The following is a 14462-nucleotide window of genomic DNA, read 5'->3' as shown; positions in this document are numbered from 1 at the left end:
AGTCCACTGTTTATAGCTAAAGTTATTGAAGAATCCTGAATCTTGCAAACTGAGGAAATAATACCCTGTTTTCTGATGTATCAAGAAACATGCATGTGAAAGGTATCATTACAAGCATTCACCTGACAAGTTAAACTGGAAGAAGTCTTCGTTAAATACCTACTATCAAATTTCTGGATCCATACTTAAAATTCCAACTGGATCCAATATCAGAAGAACTGCTAAGATCTTTCCTGAGTATATGCTTTCACCAATTCACTGCTTTAGTTGTATTTAATAGCGGGAAATTATAGCCAATTCCATGCATATCTTTAAAAAACACCCTGGGCTGAAGGGGCACAATTGAAATGTGTTTGTGAGTTGTGGGTGGAGAAGACTGAAACCAGGTGGTATAAGAAATGGATGAAGAAACTGAGTGTTTCATTTGGAATAAAGAAGAATAGAGTCTTTTCAGTTAAAGGACGACACTGTGGCAAGAGGAGCAGCTTTGCTTGGTTCAACTCTGGAGGCAGAACCAGGATATGTGAACTGAAGTTCCTGGGAGCTGGATTTCAGCTCAAAAGAAGGAAGCACTTTTGGACACTCACAGCTATATAACAAGTGAGCAGGTGCTGATGGAAAATACTGAGTGCCTGGACTATGGGCGATGGAGGAGGTAACTTGTGCCCCACCCTCTGAAGCTCTTACTTGATTTTTTTTCTGTGGCTTTGACTTTCTCTTAGGACTCACAATACTTGGGAATATGAACCTGAATCATACATCCCTGCTTTCCAATCCCTTGTCTGAATACTAGTCTATGCCCTACAAGGAAAAATATCACCAAGAAAATGTTTCAATGATTTCTACTGAAAATGGGAGAAAAAAGATAAAGGAGGCCAATTGCTAAATTAGGTTATCTTGTTTTCAGTTTGTCTTTTTTTAGCTATCCGATAGCTTTACTGCAGCTGGCCGAGTTTAGTGTCTTCAAATGTGGGTGACCAGGGCAATAAAAGGAAACTTTTTTTTAAAGACCACATAAAATACCCAACAGGATTTTTTCCCCTAATCTGGCCGTGTGAGCACAACCTGGCTGTTCTGCAACTGAACACTATTAACATCTATTTATAGTCAGTATTTTCATAGATGAATCACATTTACCATAAGTCAGTTAATATTAAAGGTGCCAACCAGCTCTGCTGTGAACCCCACAATCTTAATACATCTCTTTCCATTTCCTTTCAGGGAGTGAAATCTTAGCTTATATGTTCTGTGTAAAGATAGGGGGAAATGCAAGTGCAAACGGAAAGACAGCAAACAGTCTGCCCTCTAAACTCAGCAAAGTATGGGGTGTTAAATACATTCAGACTTGAAGCCTTGGATCCCTCCCAGCTTTGATCCTTGGCCATGAGTGTCCTACGGTTAGCACAGACTCACTCTACGTTATGCAGTCTTCTTGTCATCAAAACAAACAATTTATGTCTAAAATTTCCCACTACACCAAGTGTAAATGACACTGCCTTAATAAAATGTTATATGCTTAAGAACAGAACTAATGATGGTTGATGGTGCTGTCAAATTTAAAAAAATAGTGTAGGGCATACTCAGTCCATTTTATGCCTGTGAGGGTGTATGTGAGAGGGCTGGCGGTTAGGGATAGCAGATCAGAGTACATATGATTAAAAATCTACAAAATTCAGTTAAATTAAATGGAGATTTCCAGCAAGTCACGTGGCTCTAACATCTCTTCCCCACCCAGCACATATGAGTATATGTGCGCGCGTGCGCGCGCACACACACACACACACACACACACACTCACATATACACCTCCTGAACTTTTTGTAGGCCCCAGTACTGCCCAGAAATTGATATTATTTGCCTTCGCTATCTCTTATGAGAGTTTCCACCTTTAATTCACCTTTACCCATCCCCTTGTACAGTTCTTTTTCTTTTTCATTTAAGATAAATAAGATAAATGAACTGAAGCACTTAAAACAGTGTCTGGCATGTGGTAAGAGGTCTATACACAGCTACTTCAGTAGATTCTCAGCACCCTTTCTCTGAATTTCTAGCCAGTGGTTCACAAATGAATCATCTTTACCATGAGGCAGCTCCTGCCCAGAGCCAACCAGCTCTGCTGAGAACTGCATTATTCAATCACTCAATAAATCCTTGCTGAGGTCCAACTCTGTAGGACATGGGGATACAGACAGGAACAACAGAGGCCCTGTGCTTACCGAGTATGAATAATAAACCCATTAGCAAGTACTATTATCTCCATTTTGCATTTAAAGGCTCACAGATGCCCAAGGCCACAGAGCTAACGTATTGGAGCTGTGATTTAAGACCAGTTCTATTTGATTCCACAATCTCATACTCTTTCTATTAAGACATGTCTCCTGCCACTTCAAGATGACAGCAGTGGTTGAGAGAGCACATAAAAATTTAAAAATAACTATGAATTCAAAGATATAGTTTGTGCACATAAACAATATATGAAAACAAAACATCTTTATTGAATAGACTAAAAGGCTAGGGGTTTGTGAATTTATGTTGCTCACATTTTTGTATAATTCTGGAAGGCTGAGGTGGGTGGATCACCTGTGGTCAGGAGTTCGAGATCAGCCTGGCCATAATGGTGAAACCCCATCTCTACTAAAAATACAAATTAATTAGCCGCATGGGTGGCAGGTGCCTGTAATCCCAGCTACTTGGGAGGCTGAGGCAGGAAAATTGCTAGAACCCTGGAGGTGGAGGTCGCAGTGAGCTGGTATCGTGCCACTGCACTCCAAGAGCAAAACTGGGCAACGAGAGCAAAACTCCATCTCAAAAAAAAAAAAAAAAAAAAAAAGAAAAAGAAAAGAAAGAAAAAAAGAAAGAAAATAAGGTAGCTAGAACAAAATTGCCTAGCACAACACCTGACATAGGAGGGGCTTCATTTCATAAATGTTTGTTGAATAAATTAATGTTAAACCAGGATTTTTCCTTTACTGTGTTTATCTTCTTATAAGAGCTAAGTAGATACAGCATAGTGATTTAGTAGGCTCTGGACCCAGACCACCTAAATTTGGGCCTGCCACTTTTTAGCAGTATGACCTTTGGCAAGTTATTTAAAAAGTCTTCAAGCTTCAGCTACTTCCTCTGCAAACTGGGGTAATAAGAAGTGTTTTTTGAGAGGATTAAAAGAGTTAATCAAAGGAAAGCATTTAGAATGGGCTTGTATATGGTAAGTAACGAATACATGCTAGCTATCATTATCACTATTATTTTCTTTCTCTAAATTGGAGTAGTTTTGCTTGGCTACCTTAATATGATATTAAATGACCAAGACCCAAAATGATTTATTTTATTGAGGCTTTTCACTTATTTGATACAAGCAAAAATATCCTCTAGTCACATCCACAATTCTAAAACAAAAACGAGTAGGCAAATGAGGACTAAAAAGTATGTCTAAATAGCACCTAATTATGTAGAGTAATTTTTAATATACAACATTAATAAATAACAATTTTTAAAATTTAACTTTTATAATAAGGAATTGGCTGGGGGGTGGCTGCTGGAGGAAGGCAATGAGTAGAATAGACCACTATTTACCTTTGGTCATTTCCTGTAAATAAATTAAGTAAATAATTACAAACTCTCTTATAGTCCTCTTGCATGGACACATCCTTACGAAGATCCACCATGATTTCCACTAACTTAAACCCAAGAAATACTGACTAAAGGAACTACAGAGGAAAACAAAGCAAAATCTACTTCTCACTGCCAACTGCAATGTATTTGTATCCATAGATACAAGACAACAGAGAATCCCGGAATTCTACAGTGGGAAATCCTGGAACTTCAGGGATCATCTAGTCTCAGGTCAGGGGAATCCATTAGGGGATGAGGAACAGGGTAGAGGTCAAGGGAAAGAGTCCCTGGTCCTTGTTCCATTCTGAATGACCTCATGGGGCCAACCTACCCAATATTCTCATTTTATAAGCAACAACACAGACCCAGGCCAATTAAAGGCAGAGCTGGGATCAGAGGCCAGGTTTCCTGATTCCCAGCCTACACTCCTGAAGGTCATCATTCTATGGTTATGGCGGTCACAGATAACAACACATTAGGCTGTGTTAAACTGACAACTAAGCAGGTTATTTTCCTTGCAAACTCACCACGTACTATGTCAGCACTTTATGAAGAGTAAAGCATCATTATTTGGTGTACACAAAAGCAACTTTCCTGGTTTTTTTTTTTTGTAACCTGAAAATCCCAAACCACTGTTGCGATTACAAAATTTTTCTTTACCCTAGTATGCACCCCTGGGCCAAGCACAGATGCACTAAAAATTTGCCAAGAGAAACAATGAAGTCACTGATAATACAAAGCATGAGAGTATCATGAAATTCATGTCTTTGTTTTCTTCCTCTAGATACTTAATTACTTCTCATTACTGATCATTTTGTGGTTGTTGGCAGAGGGGCAAGGAAACTCCACCACTGTAAACATGTAGAGACACATGCTCCGCAGTAGGCCAGAAGTCTGCACACGACGGGTCTGTTCACAAATCCAGTGTGAGCACCACTTCACTAATCAGTGAGAATGTTGATGCTACTACCCCCAGCCTCCAAAGAGAATTGGTGGTCTCAGTAAAACTCTAATTTCTTTAAAAGAATAACAAACACAGTATAAAAATGTTTCAGGTCATTTCTTTTTTTACTACTTATGAATATCATCACTAGCAAAGGACCTATGCTCTCCTGTCACATTTCATCTAACCCACTTTGAGAGTGAGGTGAGGAAGGTAGAATGTATACAGAGCTCCATTCGGTCTTCTGCTGCAGCTCAGGGCCGCCTTAAGCTAAAAGGGCACTACTTAAGAGCAATGTTTAACAAATTACCCGCTAAATCAAAGCTTACATTATCTTAGTATTCTGAAGGGCATATCCTGGATTAAGTTGATGAGGGCAGAGAAGTTCTCATTGATTACCAGCAGGATACAAGTTCATTCTTACCAGTAGGCTATTGTTCCACACAGGACTATGTGGGCAAGAGGAAAGCACAGGAATTCTTCATGTAAAATGAAGAAATAAAAACCAAACCCTATGTACTTCCAGGAAATGAAAAGAAGTAAAGAACCAAATATATTTCACACCTCTTTTAAACTTGACTTTGATTAGATTTTCACAGAAATCTGAATCTGTGGGTGTGGTGAACTTTTTGAAAGATGGTGGCAGTTAACCCCTTCCATTCCTTTGCAATGTGGTCTTGTATCTTCTTCCATGTAGAGGTGGAATCTATTTCCTCAATCTTGAATCTGGGCCAACATTGTGACATTCTTTCACAAATAAGATTTGGGGGTTTCAACTCTCAAGTTCTTGGAATGTTGTCCTGAGACCACCATGTGGGGAAGCCTGGTCTAGCTTCTTGAAAGATGAGAATCCACATACAGCAGAGATTAGATGACCCAGCGGAGGCTCTCCTAGCCCAACGAACCACAGCCAGACACATGAGAGCCCATCTTAGACCATTCTGGCCCAGAATAGCTGTAAGAAGCTGAAGCTGTGGAGTAACCTATAGAATTCTGAGTCATTGCTGTTTAACCTCCATCCAAGTTTTGGGGTGGATGGTATATAAACACTAACATATACCTGAGACAGCTGGGCACAAAACAAAAGGGGCACACCCTCAGCCTCTGCCATGGCCACTAGGTAGGGAGGACCAGGTCAGATACACCATGGGAGACACGAATGAACAATCAGCCTCTGCCATGGCCATTATGTAGGGAGGACCAGGTCAGATACACCATGGGAGACACGAATGAAGAAGAAATTTGTCTTAAAAATATAAGACAAAAGACATAACGGCTCTGTCATTCATATGTGAACATATCTATAAGTAAAGCAGAATGTAATATTTACCTATATTGAACATATTTATGTACCAACCTTCCATTATTTCTATAGCCCAGAGTAAGGATATTCCTAGGGGTTCAAGAAAATGCAATGGGGGTGGGGAAATATAATTAGAAATGGTATTTATGTATAGTTTTTCAATTTTTTCTTTTTAGAGTATGTTTTTATAAGGCACATAATATATTGTGGTAGTACATGAATTTTTTTTTTTTTTTTTGAGACGGAGTTTCACTCTTGTTACCCAGGCTGGAGTGCAATGGCGCGATCTTGGCTCACCACAACCTCCGCCTCCTGGGTTCAGGCAATTCTCCTGCCTCAGGCTCCTATGAATATTTTTATAAATAAATAAATATACACACAATGAGGTTTTCCCCAAACTTATCTCTTACACATCCCAACCTCCTATTCCTACACAAAAATATACCTTCTTCTATGCCTTTGCTTTTGTCAGATAAATGAACCCTTCCCTGGCTACCTAGGGAAGAGCCAGTGACAACTCCTACCACACATCACTGTTCATCTGTACTGTATTTGTAAATAGTCCCTTCAGTAAGGCTATAGGCATTTTTCAGACAAGGTGTTTGCACCAGAATTTATATGCATTTGTCTCAGGCAATATAGCATAATGGCATTATGTCATGATTTTTAAGAGTGTGGGTCCCTGGGCTAGGTCTCCTAAACTCAGATCCCAGTTTTGCCACTTATGAGCTGCGCAACCTTCAATAAGTTTCGCGTGACTCCATTTGTTCACTATAAAATGGAGATAATAATATTCCCTATCTCACAGTGTTGTTATGAGACTTGAAGGAGCTCACACAGGGAAAGTGTCTGAGAAGAATGCTTAGCACACATAGTAAGTGCTCCCTCACTTCACAGATCAGGTCACTGGGTCTAAAGAGGGTCAATGTCTTTTTTTTTTTTTTTGAGACAGAGTCTCACTTTGTCACCCAGGCCGGAGTTCAGGGTGCCATGTTGGCTCACTGCAACCTCCACCTCCTGCGTTCATGCGATTCCCGGGCCTCAGCCTCCCAAGTAGCGAGGATTACAGGCAGGTGCCATCACATGTGGCTACTTTTTTGTATTTTCAGTAGAGACAGGGTTTCGCCATGTTGGCCAGGATAGTCTTGAACTCCTGACCTCAGGTTATACACCCGCCCTTGGCCTCCCAAAGTGCTGGGATTACAGGCGTGAGCTACTGCATCCAGCAGTGGGTCAATGTCTTAATTAAGTTCTACAGATAATTTCTGACAGAATTCTTATCACCTAACACAAGGGAAAAACATGTGCAAGAATGTTTGAAGTAGCATTTTTTCAAATACTGAAAAAAGTAAGTATTTAAAAACAGTAAAATTCTGTTTGTGGGTTTTGGCACCAAAAAAAATAAATAAAAATAGTAAAATGAATCTCAAAAATCTAGGATGAAAAAGCAAGTTTTAGAAAGATACATTCAATATGCTATTTACATAAGGTTTGAAAACATGCAATACTATACACTGTTCAGCAATATATATACACATGTTTTTAAAACATATAAAACACGCATGGGGATGAGAAATACCAAATTCAAGATTACTTGGATCTGGAGTAGGAAGGGAAGAGAATTGGTTTCAGCAGAGATAGATACATTATAATACATCTATAATACAGTACTTAAAAGTTGTCTTCTAATATATAGTACATTTTAAAAATTTTATAAATTTGTGTGGTAGCATGTAGCCATTTGTTACATTTTCTATACTTTTCTGGACACTTGAGTTTTTCACATTTTTAAAGAAATATTACAAACTAAAAGTAAGGTACTGGTGATGATGAAAGTTTCATGATTTGTAGAGACAGAGTAAAATTAATAATCTGCTTATATGCCACTGGAGTCAATTATAAGTTCAACTGATATTTTCTCTTCTAGTTAGAAACCTCAACAGTGGAAGAATTTTTCTTCCTATTATAAATTCATTTGGATGATTACATAATCAGATGTGGAGCTTATGCGTCCTTTAAATATTAATTTATTTTATATTGTTTCCATATTGGCCAACTACATTAGGCAGCAGTATCCCTGCTTTGAAGATGAGGGTCCTAAATATAAGCCCTTGACTTATCCGAGGAAAGATCTAGAATTTTAGAAGAATGTCAGGAATACAGGAATATAGCCAGGGACCAAGCCTTCATTCCTTGAATGCTAGACTTGGCCTTCAAAACAAACTATCCCAGTAATTCTGTAGTAGTAATTCTGCCATTTCTGTCTTAATGCACTTTTAAAGGCTAACAAGTTTTAAAAACAAAACAAAAAACCCCACAAAAACCCCCAATATTTTTAAAGGAAATACTATAGAGTGAATCTGAAGAAAGAGAAGAAATAGCAGAGTCACCATTTTACAATACTATAATTATGTTAAGTACGTCTTAACTTAAGTAAGCACTTAGGCCATGGTTGGAGGTCTGACCTGGGTTCCTAAGGTGGAATGCTTGGCGGATGAAGTTCAAACACAGCCTGTTTACCCATGGACATAAGTGGCTTTAATCAAAGCAGAACACATTTTTTAAAACATTTACTTTAAAAGCAGAAGTGTAAATAAGACTGTGATTTATGAATGTGCTAACACCCTTCCCTGCGGTAGACATCAAAAAGACTGAGTTTGGGCTGTGGTAAATATAACAAGAATGCAGACTTGTTAAAGCAGCAATAGGCAACTCCATTTCCATTAAGTGTTACAAATTGTCTTCCCTCCTTCCAGGCTTTAAGGAATGCGTTCCAGAGGCAGTGACACCGAGAGCTCAGCCCCAAAGAAACTTCCAAGACACACTAAAGGCCACAGTTTCCAAGGGCCTAAAAACATGAAGCACAGACAGCAAGACAAAGACCCCCCCAGTGAGTCGGATGTAATACTTCCCTGTCCCAAGGCAGAGAAGCCACACAGTGGTAATGGCCACCATGCAGAAGACCTCTCAAGAGATGACCTGTTATTTCTCCTCAGCATTCTGGAGGGAGAACTGCAGGTCAGCTGGGTTGGAGTTATCCCTATCACGCTTCAAATAAGGCTGCTTGTGAATTCGGTGTTCCTGCTGCCACAGAAATAGATATCTGTGGTTCATACATGTGTGTACATAAAAGCAAAGCATCAGTATATATACACAGAATTCTCCTCTGCCAACTCAAAGTGCAAATAATCCCATCTAGAGGGGCTGTCATGACGACATGTGATTGGCATACAGGTTGGGAAAGGTCACATCCTCTGCTGAGGCTGCTTAGGAGCTTCAGTGCACATACATGCATCAGTAGCAATAACACCAGATGACTTCAGGATTGGTTTAAACAACAACAGATGCTTTTGTACCCCGTGTGAACTGGGTCCTAGACTTGTCCTCGCATTATTAACCTACATGAAAATCTAAAAACAGTGGATACACCTATGGGAGAATTTTATTTCCTACCCTCTGAAAATCCAACTGCTAGTCCATTGATAGGTATCATGTTATCTGCTTCTCAAACACAATAAAAAAAGGTGGTCCTCCAACATTGTGTAGTAATCACTTTTTAAAACATTAATTGTGTAATTAGACTATAAGAAGGATGAAGAGATATAGTTTTGATACCTTTTACAAAAGTGTGAAAATGAAACATGATTCATTTATATTTCAAAGAGAAGAAAAAGCACTGCCAGCTATCATGAAAATCACTTGCTGAGGCTGCTGGTAAAGACAGCAGGCTTTCTGAAATACTTTTTGTTCCTACAGGCTCGAGATGAGGTCATAGGCATTTTAAAGGCTGAAAAAATGGACCTGGCTTTGCTGGAAGCTCAGTATGGGTTTGTCACTCCAAAAAAGGTGTTAGAGGCTCTCCAGAGAGATGCTTTTCAAGCGAAGTCTGCCCCTTGGCAGGAGGACATCTATGAGAAACCAATGAATGAGGTAGGTACCACATCAGGGGTGTGTACCTGCAAGGCAGCCAAGCACAAGCCCTGCAGATGAGCATGATCTGTAACTCCTCTTTGATTCCTTACAGTTTTACTTTCTAATGCACTTAAAGTCCACATAAAATAAATACAGGTTCTACAGGAAAGTTAAAAAGAATGAACCATAGACAGGATGTGTCCATGAGGTGTGTTTCTTGACATCAGCTAGAATCTACCAAATGCCAGAGAATGCTCCCTCCCTTTCACATGCATGTGCAGGCACACACACACACACACACACACACACACGTACACACACACACATGCACCTACACACAGACACACACACACACACACACTCTGGGGACTTGCAGGGTACCCAGGCTGTACTAAAAACAGATAAAGTTCAACCATAGAGGTTAATTTCTTTGAAAAAGTTGAGGTATTATGTCATAGAAATTTTGAGCATGAATGGAAATAATCTGAAGAACTGTCCAAGAAATAGAGGTTTTAAAAACATATATTTTAGATGAGTGCATACCCTCTTTTTCCTTCAAAAGTTTAGTAACAGCAAAGACCTTTTCCCCATGAAGTGTGCCTAGCAATTACAAAGGCAAAGGTGGGCAGTCCCAACAGGGCCGCCACCTCGGAAAAGGCATACTGCTTGCTCTCTTACTTGCTGACATTCTGAAACCCTTTGGCATTCTTATTTTATTCTTCTATTTTCCTCTGAGGCCTTCATGGAAAATTTCATAATTTTTCATTTTTATAGAAAAGAAATGGCTAGGAACATGAGTTGAGGATGGAGAGTGAAAGCAAGTTTCAGACAAATTTCCTTCACATAAACTCTGGCAAGCTACCTCAGGACTGACCTCTAATGTCCTTGCTATTCTTGTCTTTGGTGTCTCATGAGAGAAGACTACTGTCTTGCCAAATAGTGAGGGAGTTTGGTCATAAGGATCTGCTTCTCTAAGGGGTGAAGATGAGACCACCCAAAGTCTGTTGACTTGTGCTTTAATCCAAATTTTAAACAAAAGGAACCAGAGCTGCATTCAAGTCAATACTGTTAAAACTGTATCTTTGCTCCCAACGTATTAACTGTGAAACGGTGTCAGGCGCAAATTCCCCAACCCTTGTGAGCTCAAATGCAAATTAATGATCACTGAACATATCCCTAACAAAACTCTACAAATGGCATAACCCCTCAACACTTCAGTGTGAAATGAAACAGAAATGATTCCAAACTTAAGTTGAAATCAGTGGGAAAACTTTAATTACAAAATAATTCTATTGTGCACATGCAAAACTGGAAATACCCCCTTTGTGCAAATGCTTGCAATCCTAACTCTGAAGTTCCCCATAATCTGGCCTTGTTTACACGTACAACCTTCTTTGATCACTCCTCCAACAGATTCCTCTACACACACACCTCTCACATTCCCACCTCCATAATTTGTCAATTTTCTGCTCTTACTTCTACTTCCCCCTTACAGATTTCTCTCTCCTCAGCTCAGTTTATGCAGTTCCTTGAAGCCAAAATAATTTTATGTACACAACCCAATTGGGTATCCTTTTCCTCGGTCTAGAAAGTAATAGCAAGAGGGGAATGCCCAGAAAATAAACAGTGAAGGGGAATTCTGACTAGGATTCTCTAGACAGGGCTGAAGAAAATAAAGGGAGAGAGGGCAGCACTCCCGCTGAGACCAGCTGTGACTGTACCCTAATCACGTCAGAATAAGCATCTCGCATGCTAAAGTTATTCTTTTGCATTCTCCCATCTCGAAGTGTTAACAGCCCCTCCTTCCTTGTATTTTCCTCACAATGTTCTTCTGGAAAAATCTAAAAAATCTCAGTCATGTCTAGGGTAAACTAGATGTGATTTATTTAATTCTTAAGGTAAAATAACTTAGAAGAACAAACTGCTCTCAGTTACATGTCACGACAGGAACACTGACTTAAGATGAAAAACTGGTGGAAGCCTGTGAGATGGAACATGGCTGGGTCTGGGGACAGGAGCAGCGGTGTGGTCAAGAGGGAGGGAAGAGGCAAGGACTCAGTCCACAGCAGTTTCGCCCTCATATTCCTTTCAATCCTGTGGTTCTATAACAGAACTTACCTTAAAAAAAAAAAAAAGTTGGTCGAGCGCGGTGGCTCATGCCTATAATCCCAGCACTTTGGGAGGCCGAGGCGGGTGGATCACGAGGTCAAGAGATCGAGACCATCTTGGTCAACATGGTGAAACCCCGTCTCTATTAAAAATACAAAAATTAGCTGGGTATGGTGGTGCGCGCCTGTAATCCCAGCTACTCAGGAGGCTGAGGCAGGAGAATTGCCTGAACCCAGGAGGCGGAGGTTGCGGTGAGCCGAGATCGCGCCATTGCACTCCAGCCTGGGTAACAAGAGCGAAACGCCGTCTCAAAAAAAAAAAAAGTTAAAAGCCTAAGGTATTCTTAGTTCTTCCAAAATATATATTATACACAATATAACAACATTTTGGATTTATCAAGGTACTATAATAAAAATGTCTCAGTATGATTAGCATAACCTAGGGCAAATCCTAAAATACTTTAAGCAATGGTACAGTTAAGCTTTTAAATTTCATTTTATTCATTTAGTTAGATAATATGTTTTGAAGAGCTAATGTATAGGAAAAGTTTTGGTGAAAAAGGAAAAAACTGTTTCCAAGTCTTGGCACTGAAAAAAGCAGTCTTGGAGCACTAAGGTGAGGTCTAAGAGCTGCCTGAAGTCTGGTGTGGCTGAAAGTTGGGTAGGATCGGTGGGAAGACACGGAGTGAAGATGGGCCTAAGGTGGTGGGAGGTTCAGACGGTGAAGGGCCTTTTGAGAGTGGAGTAATCCCACTGGTGAAAAGTCATGCTGTCAGTGGTGAGGACACACTGCAAGGAGGTGAGGCTGGAGGAAGGGAGACCACTTTAAGAGGTCATGGAATAAATGAAGGGCACTGATTCCGTCTAGCCTTCCTACCCATTCCCCACAAACAAACAACCACCAACATATAAGGGGAAAAAACCACAATGGTGGTTTTTTTTAAAAAAAGGGTGGATTAAATAAAGCTTCTATTTCCTTGGGTTGAATAAAGTTTAATATGCCTATCTTGACAATTACAAGTTCGCCAGGGAAATACTTTTTTTTTTTTTTGCATTTAGAAAAGCGTCTTTTAGTAATTCATTTATGCTTTACTGAAAACCTACTATAATTATTCATGTACTGATTCTAATGTCAATCTTTTAACAAATTAAATTGAATGTATTTTCTAAGTCAACTAATAACTACCTAAATTAAAGCTGATCCTATCACTATTTCACTCTCAAATTCCAAAAGCAGTTGATTTGAACTTTCCTTACAATAAACTGTAATGTTTGGGCAACTGAAGATAAAATTTTCAGAGGGCTACAGTGGTTTGAGACAAACTGCCATGACAATCAACACTATGGCCTCCCTCTCAGAAGATGCCTCTGCCAGCAGGCAATACAATGTAGCAGTTTCAGCCTGCACAAAAGGACTGGCTACATTTATTAAAAATCATAACAATTGTATGGCATAATGAAGCATTTTGTGAATTTAAGCATTTAGAAGTCAGAGAGAATTTATTGGCTTCTGTATGCTGGGACACCTCAATTGTGCTCTTTTTATGAAATGACTTGGTCATTTTGTGCCTCAGGTTTACAGTCAAGTAGTTGCTTTTTAGGATACACAACTTAAATTGGCTTTAAATTCACAGGGAGTCACAAATTTTAAATCTTTTATGACAAAGGCAAACTGTAAAAACCAATCAATATTATCAGTTACTGCGTCTGTATTTAATCTAGAAAGTCAGGTATTTTCAAAATCAAGCTCTTAGTAGCTCTTAATTCATCACTAGCAAAAGATCCTGAGTTAGCTCTTTCCAACATGTTTTTCTGGTGGCAGCTTACCCCGTGCTAGGCAAAATGGAGCTCAAGCCAGGAGGTGATAAACCAGCCCAATAAGCCTGGCTGTCTAATTCCATCTGACCGTGATGCTTTCAGCCACTGGCATGTTCTTTACTGCCTGGTTCTTCGTTTATGAGGTCACCTCCACCTTCACCAAGTGCACATGGGATATCTGCCAAGAGCTCCCCATGTCTTTGGTGGTCTCACTCTTCCTCGGCTATGGAGGCCTGTCCTGCTGCTGTGGCTTAGCATCCATGTATAAGCTCCCAAGGGTACCAACTGGGCAGCTTCTCCGAATCACTACTTTTGTTAATCAATATTTTTAAACTACTGCTGAAAGTGTCCCACATGCTGCTCACAATAAAGGCAGATGTGTGAAAAAAAAAAAAAGATCTCAGTCTCTCCCACTCCTTCCTTTATTTCTGGACTCCTTGCTTGCTTGTTTTATTTTCAATCTGTAAACTGGGCATCTATTATAAGCAAGGTACTCTGTTAGACGCCAAGAATTAAAAATAAAAAAATACACTGCCACGTATGCACCTATGCAACAACCTTGCATGTTTTTCACATGTACCCCAAAACCTAAAATGCAATAAAAAAAATAAAATAAAATAAAATAAATAAAAAAAGGAAAAAGGCCCTGCTTTCAGTGAGTTCACAGTCTAGCAGGAGAGACAAACACATATATCAGGTACAGGTTGATCATTCTCGTGCTGTAAAAATCAGAAAGGACTTAGTGCTTACATTTGGTCACATTCAC

General features: G+C 39.6%; 2 protein-coding genes across 7 annotated transcripts in view; one reads left to right on the top strand and one right to left on the bottom strand.

The window, feature by feature from the left end:
* CMSS1 (cms1 ribosomal small subunit homolog) overlaps nucleotides 1-14462 on the bottom strand; it is a 366636-nt gene that overhangs the window by 238262 nt on the left and 113912 nt on the right. The window lies entirely within an intron of this gene.
* Nucleotides 1-14462, top strand: part of FILIP1L (filamin A interacting protein 1 like) — a 285964-nt gene that overhangs the window by 171535 nt on the left and 99967 nt on the right. For 3 of the 5 annotated variants that reach the window (XM_012476992.2, XM_021667020.2, XM_064374540.1), the window contains exons 2-3: nucleotides 8615-8876; nucleotides 9615-9788. The exons of 1 other annotated variant lie outside the window; for it this stretch is intronic. In XM_012476992.2, the coding sequence (XP_012332415.2) occupies nucleotides 8625-8876; nucleotides 9615-9788 (426 nt within the window). In that variant the 5' untranslated portion in view covers nucleotides 8615-8624. The remainder of the gene's footprint in view (nucleotides 1-8614; nucleotides 8877-9614; nucleotides 9789-14462) is intronic. One more of the 5 variants, XM_064374538.1, reaches the window with a different exon arrangement.

Source organism: Aotus nancymaae, unplaced genomic scaffold (genome assembly GCF_030222135.1).
Source record: "Aotus nancymaae isolate 86718 unplaced genomic scaffold, 86718_ANA_hifiasm-v0.15.2.pri h1tg000011l, whole genome shotgun sequence".
Taxonomy (NCBI): Eukaryota; Metazoa; Chordata; class Mammalia; order Primates; family Aotidae; genus Aotus; species Aotus nancymaae.
The sequence above is the reverse complement of the archived record's forward strand: the minus strand, read 5'-3'. Positions and strand labels throughout refer to the sequence as shown.